Source organism: Ascaphus truei, chromosome 9 (genome assembly GCF_040206685.1).
Source record: "Ascaphus truei isolate aAscTru1 chromosome 9, aAscTru1.hap1, whole genome shotgun sequence".
Classification (NCBI taxonomy): domain Eukaryota; kingdom Metazoa; phylum Chordata; class Amphibia; order Anura; family Ascaphidae; genus Ascaphus; species Ascaphus truei.
In genome coordinates this window covers 41,996,222-42,011,297 of record NC_134491.1, presented here as the reverse complement: position 1 = coordinate 42,011,297, position 15,076 = coordinate 41,996,222, and the positions used below count along the sequence as shown (strand labels likewise).

The 15,076-nt window shown below is 42.7% G+C and overlaps 1 protein-coding gene across 4 annotated transcripts in view; it reads right to left on the bottom strand.

The window, feature by feature from the left end:
- Positions 1-205: 205 nt before the first annotated feature.
- PRIMA1 (proline rich membrane anchor 1) overlaps positions 206-15,076 on the bottom strand; it is a 44,211-nt gene continuing 29,340 nt past the window's right edge. For 3 of the 4 annotated variants that reach the window (XM_075614465.1, XM_075614466.1, XM_075614467.1), the window contains exon 5: positions 9,597-9,851. In XM_075614465.1, the coding sequence (XP_075470580.1) occupies positions 9,752-9,851 (100 nt within the window). In that variant the 3' untranslated portion in view covers positions 9,597-9,751. Of the gene's footprint in view, positions 769-9,596; positions 9,852-15,076 lie in introns of those variants that run through there. The other variant, XM_075614468.1, reaches the window with a different exon arrangement.

Here is a 15,076-nt window from a genome sequence, read left to right as displayed (position 1 = left end):
ACTGTAATTGTGAAGCTTATGTGGAATAAAGTTATTATTATTATTATTTAGTGATGGTGAGTAGTGTGTAATATTGGGGGGCTTTTACCCCACCCATCTTTGCAGCCGGTAATCCAGCAGGATTGCGTTAGATAAGACTTTCCTTTTTGCGTTGATGTTACAAACGGTTACACCTGCATGCAGCATTTACACAAATCAGACAACCTGGATTTTTAAAGTACATTTTTATTGAAAATAAAAAATATTATAGTGTCTTTTAGAGTACTGCACAATATGCAAGTTTCACTTTTTTGGTACATGTAATACTTATCGGTACCCTGAAATACTGAATATACATGAATGGCTTGTTGTTCTTGGACATTGCAACATTACAGTGAATATTTGTTTGTATGTATTTAGACAGATACAGCATTTCTATAAACAGCAATCAATGTTTCCTGTACACGTGACACCATCAAAAAGGCAGATCTCAGGATATTTAAATTCATGCATTAGCAATAACACAATCTTTATAGTTGAAATCTTATGTTTGATTTGTACATCTGCTGGGAGTATAGTAAATACGTATGTTCATATATGTCTTAAAGCTGTATGTTCAGATTGCGTGGGCCGCTTCTAGCAGTCTTGGCCTTTTTGCTGATCCCCTTCATACACGGCATGGCTGGGAGAACTCACACTCATTGTTTTGCTTGTGAAACAGTGTCTATTAGTGAGACACTGGCAGGGAACGGTATGCCAGTGATATCTTGCTGTCCTGTTGTGCCATTACTGTACATTGGGATGAAACATTGTAAAAGCTGTAAAACAACAGCTTTAAAAATAAAATCAACCCAGTACAACCTTAGATGTGGTGAGCTTGTGTCTGGTAATATACAATATTTCATGGGAAAGGAGGCTCTGTTATCATTTCTCTTACATTCATCATCCCTCAATTCAGCACTTCCTGGAGGTCATGAAGCCATAATTACTACATACACGTAACTATCCCTCTACCAGAGCGTCTCAATTAGCAGAGAAAGGGTAAAAAGACAAATTGACCCCATAAAAAGAATAGCATCCCCCCACATTCCTGCAGTACTGTCCTGTCACAGGAGGAATTCCCCATGACAATCCCTGGGGTTTGGTTTAGAACATGGCAGATGAAGCTTTACTTAAAGTGATGTTGATTTCACTACTCTCAGTTGGAAGAGAGAACCAATAAAAAGTGAGGACGAGACAAAGGATTCCGGGAAAACAGAAGTCTTGCCGACACCGCAGCAATCCTTAAAACGAAAACTGCTGTAAATCAGTAGGTCTTGAGATTCTTTCAGAAAATAATTAAACCAGTTTTTGTACCTGTTGGGGGGGGGGGGGTTAGGTGAATGATGGCAAATCCATTCTAGATTCATAACAAAATACAGCTAGAACAACTCATACATAACAAAGTTCCGTTACATCTGAGCTGATAACGTCACGTTACCTAACAAATGAATGCACGTTCTGTTCCCTGAGGTTGACGCGTATCCCCAAAGCGAATTATATGCAAAACCAACCACCATTATCATAGGGTTACTGTCACGTTATTGTAGGATAACGTTGCATTCCCTTCCAATAACATGACGGTAAGTATGTCTTTGTGTTACTCCCATCCAGACCCTGAATAGGTCTTTAACGCAAGTTGAGAGGAGACAGAAATAATGCTATGCTAGATATGTCATACCCCAGTGTGGTCTTCTCCCACCCAGGCCTGTGAAAGCCCTATCTCAGTAACATAACTAGAAATACCGCTATATACCCGCGTATCATTTGCATCTCATCACCACTAACGGCTGTCATCGTTAACACTTGCAACTAGAGAGAGTGCAGAGAAGAGCCACCAAATTAATAAAGGGGATGGACATTCTAACTTATGAGGAGAGGCTAGCTAAATTAGATTTATTTACATTAGAAAAGAGGCGTCTAAGAGGGGATATGATAACTATATACAAATATATTCAGGGACAATACAAGGAGCTTTCAACAGAACTATTCATCCCACGGGCAGTACAAAAGGACTCGGGGCCATCCCTTAAGGTTGGAGGAAAGGAAATTTCACCAGCAACAAAGGAAAGGGTTCTTTACAGTAAGGGCAGTTAAAATGTGGAATTCATTACCCATGGAGACTGTGATGGCAGCTACAATAGATTTGTTCAAAAAAAGGTTGGACATCTTTTTAGATGGGAAAGGTATACAGGGATATACCAAATAAGTATACATGGGAAGGATGTTGATCCAGGGATTAATCGGATTGCCAATTCTTGGAGTCAGGAAGGAATTAATTTTTCCCCTTAATGGGGTTTTTTGTTTGCCTTCCTCTGGATCAATAAGTAAGTATAGATATAGGATAAAGTATCTGTTGTCTGAATTTAGCATAGGTTGAACTTGATGGACCTATGTCTTTTTTCAACCTCATCTACTATGTAACTATGTAACTTGCTCTTTACGAGACAGAACATGACTTAACGATACGTTATTGTCCGCTGCAGATACACCGTTAGTACAAACGCCACGTTGGGCGACTTCATGGAGCTTTGTGCATCTGGGCCAGATTTTACTAAATAATACACAGGAAAATGAGAAAAGAAATTCTCAGATTACCAAATGAAACTTCGGCTTAAAAATAAAGATTTCTTTTTGTATTCCGTGATTCCTGCAGGTTTACAAATCATACGAACAGGCAGCATCCTTATAAAAAGAACTGATGATTAATATGCAACAAAAAATAAATATTCAAGAACACAAAGCCCATACAAACATAGTTTAAGAAATTCTGGGATGAAAACTGAGGGGTGTTGTTAAAAAAAAAAAAGTAAGGTTACCACACCAAATCCTATAAAATAAATATGCCATGTAAAATGTAATGTTTTTATAGATCCCTCTTACGTCTAAATCCATATTACTAGGAAGAGGTGTCTCTATCCTCAGAGTGTCAGAGACAGAGAAAACCCAATGTCATGCACCCTCTGGACTGTATGAAGTATTGGAACGTGAAAGTATGATACAGAGACTACTTAGAGAGACAGCCATATCATTCTGTGTAGGGAGTAATTGGGTGTCCCCAGGTAATGAGCTTATGCGCATCGATGGACGCTTTAAAAACGACACTTTAATAGTATGCAAATGGGATAAAATGAACGGGGCAGGTGCAGATACACATACATACATACATACAAAAACACTCATCCCATCATGCGAGATATGAATAGGAGCCAACACAAGTCTCCCGCCATTTCATAAATCCATATTAAGTGGTATCACGCAAGCACATTATGCAGAGCTGAAACTGTCATTTACACCGTATGAAAGGGACAGTGATTTTGCGAGCCTGCTCCTGGGCGACCTGTCTTATTGTGATGGCTTCTAACTCTCCTCCGGGTACTGTCCTTCCAGGGCAGAACTTATGCTTTTTGGCACTCTGTAATACCTCCTTATTCTCCTGATTTCTGGGCACGATGAAAGAATTTGTTTTTCACACTTCAATATTGGAAGCATTTTAGAAATTAAACATATTGCACAATGCTCATGAAAGAAAATATTATGTGTAATTTGCATTTAAAACCTTTAGAGCTGAACTACCCAGCAATGTATTGATTGAAGGATTGGGAAGCTACCGTCCATAGTACAGATGCAACACACTTTGGAAATGTTTCCGTAAATAAGATAATTCACTAGGTTTTCGTGTTGATCGTGCAGAGAATTCGTGGTGAATAAAGCAATCTTCTGCTGAAAACTGGAGAAAATGCTCAATGTTGCTTGTTCTTAAAAAACGTAAAGGCGCAATTCTCTCCACCACTCAATGTAATGAAGCTTTAATCTTTCTAGCGTCCTATTCACGTACAGTACCTGCCCCCAGAGGCCCTATTGATGTATCGAGTGTGTCATGCAGAAATGCTTATTTTCCAGTGGGTAAGCCAGCAGTTGGCCCGATCACGATGGTTGTGGCCCCCACCATCTCCGTTTGCACCAGCGGGCGGAGCGGTCATGTGATTGTGTCAGTAGCGCTCTGCTGAACCTGTGGCACTGAAGAGGGGATTTAACCGCTGATGATGTCATTGCCTTCACTTGGGAGGAAGAGCCAATGTGATGATGAGACAGAGGATTCTGGGAAAGGGAATGGCAGCCAGAGTCTAACCGTTACAGTGGCAATTCTTAAAATGATGCCCCAGTAAATATCTGGATCATGGTGTACTCTCTAGTAGGGGTTATCCATGGTATACCACCTAAATGGCTGCTAACTAGTATTAACAGGTTTATAAACTAGTCTACGGTGTTTAGCGAATAGCTTCCGCAGCGTTGGCTGAAACGCCTTTCTCAAAACCTCACATTAGCATATTTGCAGGTGCGAATAACTCATAAATAAATTAAACCCAATAGAGAATTAGTACCTAGTACAGGGGCCGCCAATTGCAGTTCTCAAGGGCCACCAACAAGTCAGGTTTTCAGGATATCCCTGCTTCCGCACAGGTGACAATCAGTGGCTCAGTCAATGGCGATCACCTGTGCTGAAGCAGAGATATTCTGAAAACCTGACCTATTGGGGGGGTCTTGAAGACTGGAGTTGGTCACCCCTGATGACCTAATACTAACACTGGGGATAATGCTTTATAACCACTATCACCGTTTAGTGAATCCGGCCCTGGATTTGAGAGGTATTCTGCATCGCTCTGCACAGTCACAGAATCCGGCACGATGTTGCAGCGTTAGAAGTAGGAATAAGAGAACTGGTCTAAATCCCTTTCCCAGATTTTTTTTTTAGATAAAATCTGATCCTTTCACCAAAATGCGAGTGGATTAATCCAGCACTGGATACGATCCAGTGGATTTTTAGAAATCCGCACTTCTATATGGAATTCAAAATCCCCCGGTCAGATTGTTAAAAATCCACACTGGGATTAAATCTCCCCCCCCCCCTCTAGCATTAAATATCTCTCCCCCCTAGGATTAAAACTCTTCCCCCCCCCCTAGGATTAAATCTCTCTCCCACCGTAGGATTGAATCTCTCTCAACCCGTAGGATTCGTGATCCGCCGTGCGGATTTTCAGTGACAGAAAAAAACGACGGATTTCACTTTTTGACACTGATCAGCAGAAATCCGCGACACAAAGGAATCCGCCAATCCGGGTCGGATTAAAATCCTCACAATATTTTTTGCCTAACTCTAATCAGAATCCGTCATCCAATTGGGCCCCTTTTTAGCATACAATGAGTTTAATGTCAGAGCATATTGCATCTGGGTCTAAAATGGGAGTTATGGTTTAGAAGAGAATAGAATGTTCCACTGGTTACAATGTTTTGTTGGTCAGTGGAAGAATCCGGACTCTGCCAACTCATCAGCAGCATGATATCCCCAGCCCAATGTATAAGCAAAGCGACCCAATACCAAATCTGTCTCGTCAGTGAACACTGGGCGATTAAAACCTTCCACAAAAATCACGTCATTTTCAATCTTTTTTGTAAGTTTTAGGGTGGCTACTAAGGTCAATTTGTGTTGTATACCGGAGTGGCCTTTTGCCAACTGGTCCGCTAATTAGGAGTGTTCATACATCTGATTAACTTTGCAATATGTGGAGTATTTTCTGTCCCATCCCTGAAAACAATATCACCCTTTCAAACTGAAAAGAGTGTAAAACTGATTTTTATGATATTGTTTGTAATCCCATCAATCACCAAATGTATCCTACAAGACGTCATTATCCTTAGTTCACTTTGTGCGACGTGAGGCTGACATTTTTAACAAGGATTTAATTCTAAATTCAAACCAGAAATGGAGAGAATTCTGCTTCTCTAGTCCGGCTTGCTGCTCGCAATCACCTCTCCATTCCAGGTAGTAACGCACAAACCGCTTGCACATATGCTGCATTTAGGACGGTATCAGCCATATTTACTTCTTATCATTTGGGGGGATTAATATAAAAAGGTGTGTGGGCACCTGCAGAATGGACGTATACAGTATGTACATGTTCTTTTCTGATGCTTGCATATGTTACATCATCAATAAATGTTATTGATTATGTTTTGTTTTGGGGATATGGCTGGGTACGTACGTGTTTGATCATTTGTACAATAACAAATACTGTACATACTGTACATCCTATTTCCCCTTAAATGATATGCACAGGTGTTGAATCCTAACCAAATATTGGAAATATGATTAAAACCAATTTCTTTAAAGCATCATTTACCCAATCAGTACCAGAGGATCCAACAAGACATTGTACAGTGCACAGCAGGCTTTTCGGGGCAGTGAATGTGTTAAAGGAGAATATTAGACCAATTCACATCTGCCTTCTCCACATGGCACTGATTCCACATTTCCCCTGCACTCACACTTAAACAGTAGCACTCACAGACAACATACAGAGTACTGTATACATACATACAGAGTAATGAATACATACATACAGAGTAATGAATACATACATACATACATACATACATACAGAGTAATGAATACATACACACATACATACATACAGAGTAATGAATACATACATACATACAGAGTAATGAATACATACATACATACAGAGTAATGTATACATACATACATACATAGTAATGAATACAGGCATACCCCGCTTTAAGTACACTCACTTTAAGTACACTCGCGAGTAAGTACATATCACCCTATAGGCAAACGGCAGATCACGCATGCGCCTGTCATCACGTCCTGAACAGCAATACCTGTACCGAAGCTGTGCGCAAGCAGGGAGACTATAGAGCCTGTTACAAATGCGTTATTTACATCAGTTATGCACGTATATAACAATTGCAGTACAGTACATGTATCGATAAGTGGGGATAAGGTAGTGCTTCACTTTAAGTACATTTTCGCTTTACATACATGCTCCGGTCCCATTGCGTACGTTAATGCGGGGTATGCCTGTACATAGATACATACATACAGAGTAATGAATACATACATACAGAGTAATGAATACATACATACATACAGAGTAATGTATACATACATACAGAGTAATGTATACATACATACATACAGAGTAATGAATACATACATACATACATACAGAATAATGTATACATACATACATACATAGATACAGAGTAATGAATACATACACACATACATACAGAGTAATGAATACATACATACATACAGAGTAATGAATACATACATAGATACAGAGTAATGAATAAATACATACGTACATACATACAGAGTAATGAATAAATACATACATACGTACATACAGAGTAATGAATAAATACATACGTACGTACATACAGAGTAATGTATACATTCATACGAACGTACATACAGAGTAATGAATAAATACATACGTACGTACATACAGAGTAATGTATACATTCATACGTACGTACATACAGAGTAATGTATACATTCATACGTACGTACATACAGAGTAATGAATAAATACATACGTACGTACATACAGAGTAATGTATACATTCATACGTACGTACATACAGAGTAATGTATACATTCATACGTACATACATATACATTACATGGAAACACAGAATAGGAAAAGAAGTATACATTTCTGACATGGAAACCCATCCTCCTCTGACATCACATTTTGATGTTCTTCCTTTTGAACGCAATTAACTGTTTACTCAGAATGTGTGCACCTGTAATGAGGTCGCCCTGGAAAGTTACTGAACTTACCCAACGATGCTACAATATTGGGATCGAGTACTGAATAGAAAATACACACAGTGCTCTGTAACTGCCCTAAAGGTAACTGCCCTTCAGTTGTTTGGAGAAGTAAAACCATTTGATTGTAAATTGCAGCCACATCTCACCAGATACACTATGCTTGGAATGCTACTGCAGAGAAATAAAGGGAGTGTTTCATTTTTATTTTAGTATTATGGATTTTCCCCTAAGGCAGAGGTGCTTAACCCCAGTCCTGAAGGACCCTCAACAGGTCAGGTTTGCAGGATATCCCTGCTTCAGCACAGGTCAGGTGGTGCAGTCAAAGACTGAAACACTGATTGAGACCCCTGTGAGGAAGCAGGGACATCTTGAAAGCGTGACCTGTTGGGGGTCTTGAGGACTGGCGTTGAGCACCCTGCCTTAAGGAGCCAACATCAAATAAAAACAACCCTTTCAGTGCTGGAAAAATTCTGTAAGCAATGAACAGCGACACTATATTGTCATTATGCATTACAAATGAACAGCCTGTTGGCACCGCAGGCAGAATGAGGGTCACACGCATTCAGATACAGTTACAAGTGACACTAAAAAGAGATATCACTTCATATATCTGTGATGTCATCAAAGCACAAATACCCTGGAGTTGTGACTGCACAGTTACTGCATATCCCTCACCCCCAGCCTGGGGTCAGATTATCCGGTGCCACCCCCAGCCTGGGGTCAGATTATCCGGTGCCACCCCCAGCCTGGGGTCAGATTATCCGGTGCCACCCCCAGCCTGGGGTCAGACTATCTGGTGCCACCCCCAGCCTGGGGTCAGATTATCCGGTGCCACCCCCAGTGTGGTCAGATTATCCGGTGCCACCCCCAGCCTGGGGTCAGATTATCCAGTGCCACCCCCAGCCTGGGGTCAGATTATCCAGTGCCACCCCCAGCCTGGGGTCAGACTATCCGGTGCGACCCCAAGCCTGGGGTCAGATTATCCGGTGCCACCCCCAGCTGCCGTTCTGTCGCTTTTACAGAGCGTGGAAATCGCACCCTAGCATGGAAAGTGTGTATATTCTGCGGAAGGGGAAGTGCACGCGTCCGCAGTATATTCCGCGTCTGAGTGCACTAAAATACCAAGGAAAAAAGCGCAGCTACGCATTAATCCTAAAAAATAAAACGTCTGTATAAAAAGAGGCTCAAAAGGAAAGGAGTATTGTTCAAAGCACCTTGAACCATCACCTGCATCCTTCCCCCCTGTGATGCCGAGGGAGGGGCTGCGACACACTGCTGGACAATGCCATACAGGCCCTTCTGGCAACCAAAGGGTTACTGCTTATGTCAGTCAGTATTCATCATACGTTTTCCTCCTGGCTCCGTGTCTCCAGTCCCTGGGTATTGCATAGTGGTGATACAGAAGCGGTTTCCTGGGTTAACGTATTCAGTGCATGCATTATTTCTGTGTTTGGTGCTTGCCCCCCCTTAATAATAATACGAACATCCGACCTTCTGTATGGAAACGCTGCACATGCAGTTGACGCCTTCCACCTTCTCTGTTTGAAACCAGGTTACTATGTCCCTTCATATCACAGTTTTATTGAAGCAGTCCTTTGTGGGCAGTCACTCAGTAATGGGAGTACCTATATTTCCAGCAGGTGCTGCATGCAGTGATTGCGCCTTCTGAGGCCTCTTCTCCTAGTTACTCTGATTGGCCGTTTTATCCGGTGCTGGACAATCAGCGAAGCCCCGAGTCCTCACTCACTTTCTCCTCTTGGAGTAACCCAGGGGCGGCCAACTCCAGTCCTCAAGGGCCACCAACAGGTCAGGTTTTAAGGATATCCCTGCTTCAGCACAGGTGATGCAGTTATTAACGGAGCCACCTGTGCTGAAGCAGGGATATCCTTAAAACCTGACCTGTTGGTGGCCCTTGAGGACTGGAGTTGGCCGCCCCTGGACTAACTGGAGCGGGACCTAGTTTCCAAATGAAGTCCGCGCGGCCCCTTCCACCGCCTTCTCCCCACCGCCTTCTCCCCACCGCCTTTTGCGAGTGGTTTTTCAAATAAACGCTCAGCGCCTCCCGTGCCTCGGAGGGTCTCTCTGGGGTTATACGACCGCGTTGTTGGCGTCCAGCGGCTTGGTGTTTTCAGAGGTCATTGCATATTCGGTCCGGCTCGCTCCGTTCTCTTCTTTCCGCTGTGGTTTCCTTGGATTGGTGATAAATAGAAAAGGGGGAAAAACAGATAAAAACTCTCATTTTTACTACTTTGGAAAAAATACAAGGGCACTTTAACCCATCGCTGGAGAGGTGGGCAACGTGTTAACAGCTTAAGCGCCAGAGGGGCAACGGGAATGAGATGCAAGACTCTCCCATTAACCACGTCAGTGCCACAGGGCCCTACAACACATTGTCTTCCTCACAGGTTAAGAGCTAAAACTGCAGTGGCACATTTGCTAAGACTTTGTGTTCCCTTTCACTTAGATAAATAAGAAATGCCGGTCGCATTCCCCTATATAACCGTGCAGTAACAAAGCAGCGATACCCAATGTGCGGGGTAAACGTCTTCCTACAAAGGAACTATCCGACTGAGAAATGTGCGGGGTGTCTGCTTCTAACGCACCAGATTTGCAGAAAGAGGGTGCAGAATTGCTCCCATTGTGTGGGGTTTTGTTGCTGTTTTTGTAACACGAAGACCAATAATAATTCTCACTATGAATGTTTTCTTTACAGAGACTTCAGTGTACGTAATAGTGCTGATATCTACGTATATCTTTATTTCTATACCTACGTGCAGAGATGGAAAGGGTACTTCACAAGGAAAGTACAATGGAAAACACATTTTCACTGCAAGGAGAACTGATTGTGTCTGTGCCGCCTCACATTGCTACAGTATATAGTGGATACTGTTATAGTATCCAGCACACAGCCCTAATAAAGCTCAAATAATCAGGCAGCTCTTACAAAGTCCCCATGCAGAGAAACCATAATTATCTCGCAGAAATGATAGAAAAACATCCATTCCATGCAGCTGTCTCTCTATGCAATCATTTCAGGGCCGCTGGGCAGTGAAGGGGTTAAAAAAGCATGCTGGTGAACAAGTAGGAAAGGCTTATTTGTATTTGACTGAAAGGAATAAAAAAAGACACAAAACAATGAAGTTATCTGTAGTGAGGTGTAGGCTGGTCACTGCGTATCTGCCAGTGGTTTCAAGGCTTGCGCGTAGAGTGGATACATGGATCAAAACAGGGTGTAAGCTCTGCACTTCCAAGATGCATTAGATGTGTTTTATCTTATTTTACTGTATGCCCTAACCCAGTGTACGTTAACCTTTTTTTTTTGTTACGTAACTCTGTAATTATATGGTGAAATTCTGTGGAACCCCAACCCTCTCTAATAGCGCGTCTGAGATCAGATGCATTGTAAGGAACCCCAACCCTCTCTAATAGCGCGTCTGAGATCAGATACATTGTAAGGAACCCCAACCGTCTCTAATAGCGCGTCTGAGATCAGATACATTGTAAGGAACCCCAACCGTCTCTAATAGCGCGTCTGAGATCAGATGCATTGTAAGTAACCCCAACCCTCTCTAACAACGCGTCTGAGATCAGATGCATTGTAAGGAACCCCAACCCTCTCTAATAGCGCGTCTGAGATCAGATGCATTGTAAGTAACCCCAACCCTCTCTAATAACGCGTCTGAGGCGCGCTCTCACTTACCAGTGAGCCCCTGCAGCCGCAATGAGAGCAGCTTTTGCAGGGGCTCACGCACGCTTCCGCAAGCGTGCGTAAGCGTAGGTCTTATTCAATTTTTAGTTTCAAGTGCTCAAGGGAGCGCAGGGCCGGTCACGTGAGCGGGTTGCCCAATGAGGGCGAACCAGCTCCATGACATCATTGGCCCGCCCCCCTGACACGCCCCCGGATGGCGCGCTAACCAAGGCCAAGGAAAGCACCCGCTTTTCCTCAGCCTCAGCGCGCCTCCGCACGGCTGTTGCAACCCTGGACGCAGCCTAACCCTCTCTAATAGCACGTCTGGGATCATATCCATTGTTTGGAACCCCAACCCTCTCTAACAGTGCGCCTGGGATCAGATGCATTTTAAGGAACCCCAGCCCTCTCTAATAGCACGTCTGAGATCAGATGCATTTTATGGATGCCTGGGGAACCCAAGGATTCTTAAGAACTACTGTTGAAAAACGCTGCTCTAAACAATGGCTGCTATTAGTAACCCTTTCTGTGCCAAAATGGGCCTTTAATACATTTCAGTAAATCTTTCTAAACTGCATTGGAAAGGAATTATTTGTCAGGAAACAGTTGAAAAATTATACATTCAAAATATCAGGGCTCCCCGATAACTTGGGGGGGGTTGACCAGTATGCAGTATATATTATATAGAGAAGTATATATTATATACTTCAAACCTGTTACATATGAACATGGCATTCTCACCCATTCAACAGCGGGAGCATCATTTGGGAATCTGTGATATTTTTCTGCCTTCACCACCCTGTTTGAATGATATTATTTTACAGCTGTGCCAAACTTAAAGAGGGTTATTCAATAAACTGCAATAGTGCCGTTCGTGTCACTATAGCATGGAAACTCTCATTGACTTCAATAGGAGTTTCCATGCGATAGGGCCACGATCAGCACTACTGCAGGTCAGTAAGTAACTCCAACATGCCACCATTATACAGTAAATACTGATCTATGGCAAGTAGGCGGAATTTCTTCTAAAAAGAGAAAAATACTCTGAGCAGACGGATACATAATTACAATACTTAGTCTGTTTCTGAGAACCATTAAGACCTTCAGCGATGAAGAGGTTAAAAAATAAATTACTTTTGACACTTGAACTTAGCCAAGATCTCGAGTACGTTATTCTCCCGAGCTTTGTACTTCTGCTGAACGACTCTAAATATTGTTCCATGTTCTATAGAGACAAAAAGTCAACATCCCGTTACTATAAACAAGTACTGATTCGAGATTGTCCTGGGGCTGCAGCTAAAGGGAACGTCAGGCTGGCCAGGGATAAGGGGTTTAACGCTGGAAATCCAGGGGCAGAATACCAGTTCAACAATTCAAACTCATGTTGTATTAACAACCTTTGAAGAGGATGGAGACCTGCACGCTACCTTATCTCATGACCAACATGCTGCACAGTCCCCGTCAGAGAAATCAAGCACTCTTTCACATGGTATATTTTCAACTCATTTACCTGTACTGTAAGCTTACTTTGCCAATATAAATATCTCTTAATAATATTATTAGTTTATGCTTTCAGTAGTACATGACACCTACAGTGATGTATTCTGCGGGCGATTCTGCATATGTCCTCAGCATACAGTAGTTATATGCATAATACTACACGAACCTCTTGTATTTGGTACTCACTGCGTAGCATGAAAAATGCATGTAGCTGTGCATGAAATATGATGAAAATCCCATAAATAAGTTAGCCACATTGACAAAGACAAGTACCGTTCTCTGCAAATGAGCCCCATTTCCCTGCTAATCCCCACTTTGGCTTCATGTTGAATGCAAGCAGAGCAAAGATATGAAGATTGTCATTGTAATTTAATCAGCTAAAATAGTGCCCGTTTCCTGGAGCTGAGTTACTGTAGCTAAATAAAGAATCATTGTTTAACTTTTCCTTCACGTTAACACTTTCCGTGCCATTGCAGAAAGTGCCGACTCCCGGGGGTCGTTTATCAAAATCTCCGTGCTGCAGCAGCGCTGGGAAACTGGACTTCTTGTAAGGGTATTTTTATATTTGTTTTCTTCTATTCCATATATAATGTAGCCTTCTTCCCCTTGCCCAGGAAGATATGAATCCTCTTCAAATGAATGGTGCCTAAATCTTCTAGAGCAAGGGGACGGTTGCTTCACAGTATATTGAAAAGGTGAAGAAGGATGGTAGCACAGTATTTATGGTATTATTTATGGTACGGGTTTTGAAGCGTGCGGGTTCCGTTCCAGCCTAAGTCACTTACACTCTTTGTGGAGTGGAATGTACTAAAGATAAGATGTAAGATCCCAATACATCCATGCACTTTAGTGTTGCCAAACTATGAAAGGGCTGAGCGCATTTATCAGAACAACTGAATACTTTGTAAAAACTGTTAATAGAAAATCGACATCTGACTATTCTCATTGGTGCTAAAATTAATATCAGACCTGTCTTTTGGAATGTGATCTGTACTTCCGGTAACAATGGACAGAACCATAACTGGGCCACTCATTAGAACGTATGCAAAATTTGAATATTGAAATGAAATGCCACGCCCTCGTGCTGCCCATGTGAAACTCCAAATTCCAGGCCAGGAACTCAGGCAGGAAGCGGAGAAGCAGGTAAATAAAAACAATATTATTTATTATAGCATATTAAAACAATTACAATAGCTCAACACCGACGTACGTTTCGCCTCTCTCTCCTGAGGAGGGCGTGCTTCTCAGAAAGCACCCCCACACTACACAATATATACCCATCATAATGAATTCAGTCTCATCTGGTGACTATAGCGATATACAAAAAATACTGACAACAAATATTAAAGTATTCATAAGCAATATATCTAAAGCCGCATCCATTGTAGATCCGACGTCGCTCGCACCAAATCCAAACCAAAAGAGGCCAATGCGCGTGTCCATAGTGTGCGCCGAGGCTGCTGATGCTTGGCGAGACAAACTTGTTTGTCTTTGCCGTGCGACGGCCGGGTCACAAGTGCGGTTCAGCCAATGAGGGCAAACCGCTCACGTGATGTCACGGGCACGCACCCCAGCACGCCTTCAGCATGCCCTTGCCATGACCCCCATCATTCAACCCTACAGGACACAGCTCTCGGCATGTACAGGCGTGCGTGACGTCACGAGTGCGTCTCTACTGTAACCGAGGCCTAATGAAGCTCAGAGACATTTTAAGGTTGTACAAAAAAGGTGAATAATATATATTTTCCCATTTAATCATCATCTTAGTATTACACGGAATGATCCATTCGTTTCTATACATAATAAACCCATTCTCCTGGTCTATTAATTAGTTGTAAGCCACAAAAATGTAAATCTTTTATATCTGCATTGTGCCACGTAATACAAAGGCAGAAATAATATGTAGGAGTGTAAATCCCTACCAGTTGTATGGGAATTGGAGGAGCAGGGCTGCCGACAGCTCTCCCAGGGCCCAGGAGTGGACTACAGTCTGGATCAGGGTCTTGGGTTTTTGAGCGAGGCTGTGCGGGCAATTAGAGCGGGAATTCCACCTGTGCAGTCCACGGGGGCATCCCACGAGTGCACCGCACCTATGCAGCGTTACTATGCAGCCCACCTATGCACAGTAACTATGCAGCCCACCTGTGCAGCGTTACCATGCAGCCCGCCTGAGCAGCGCAGCTGTGCACAGTAACTATGCAGCCCCCTTTGTGCACCGCACCTTT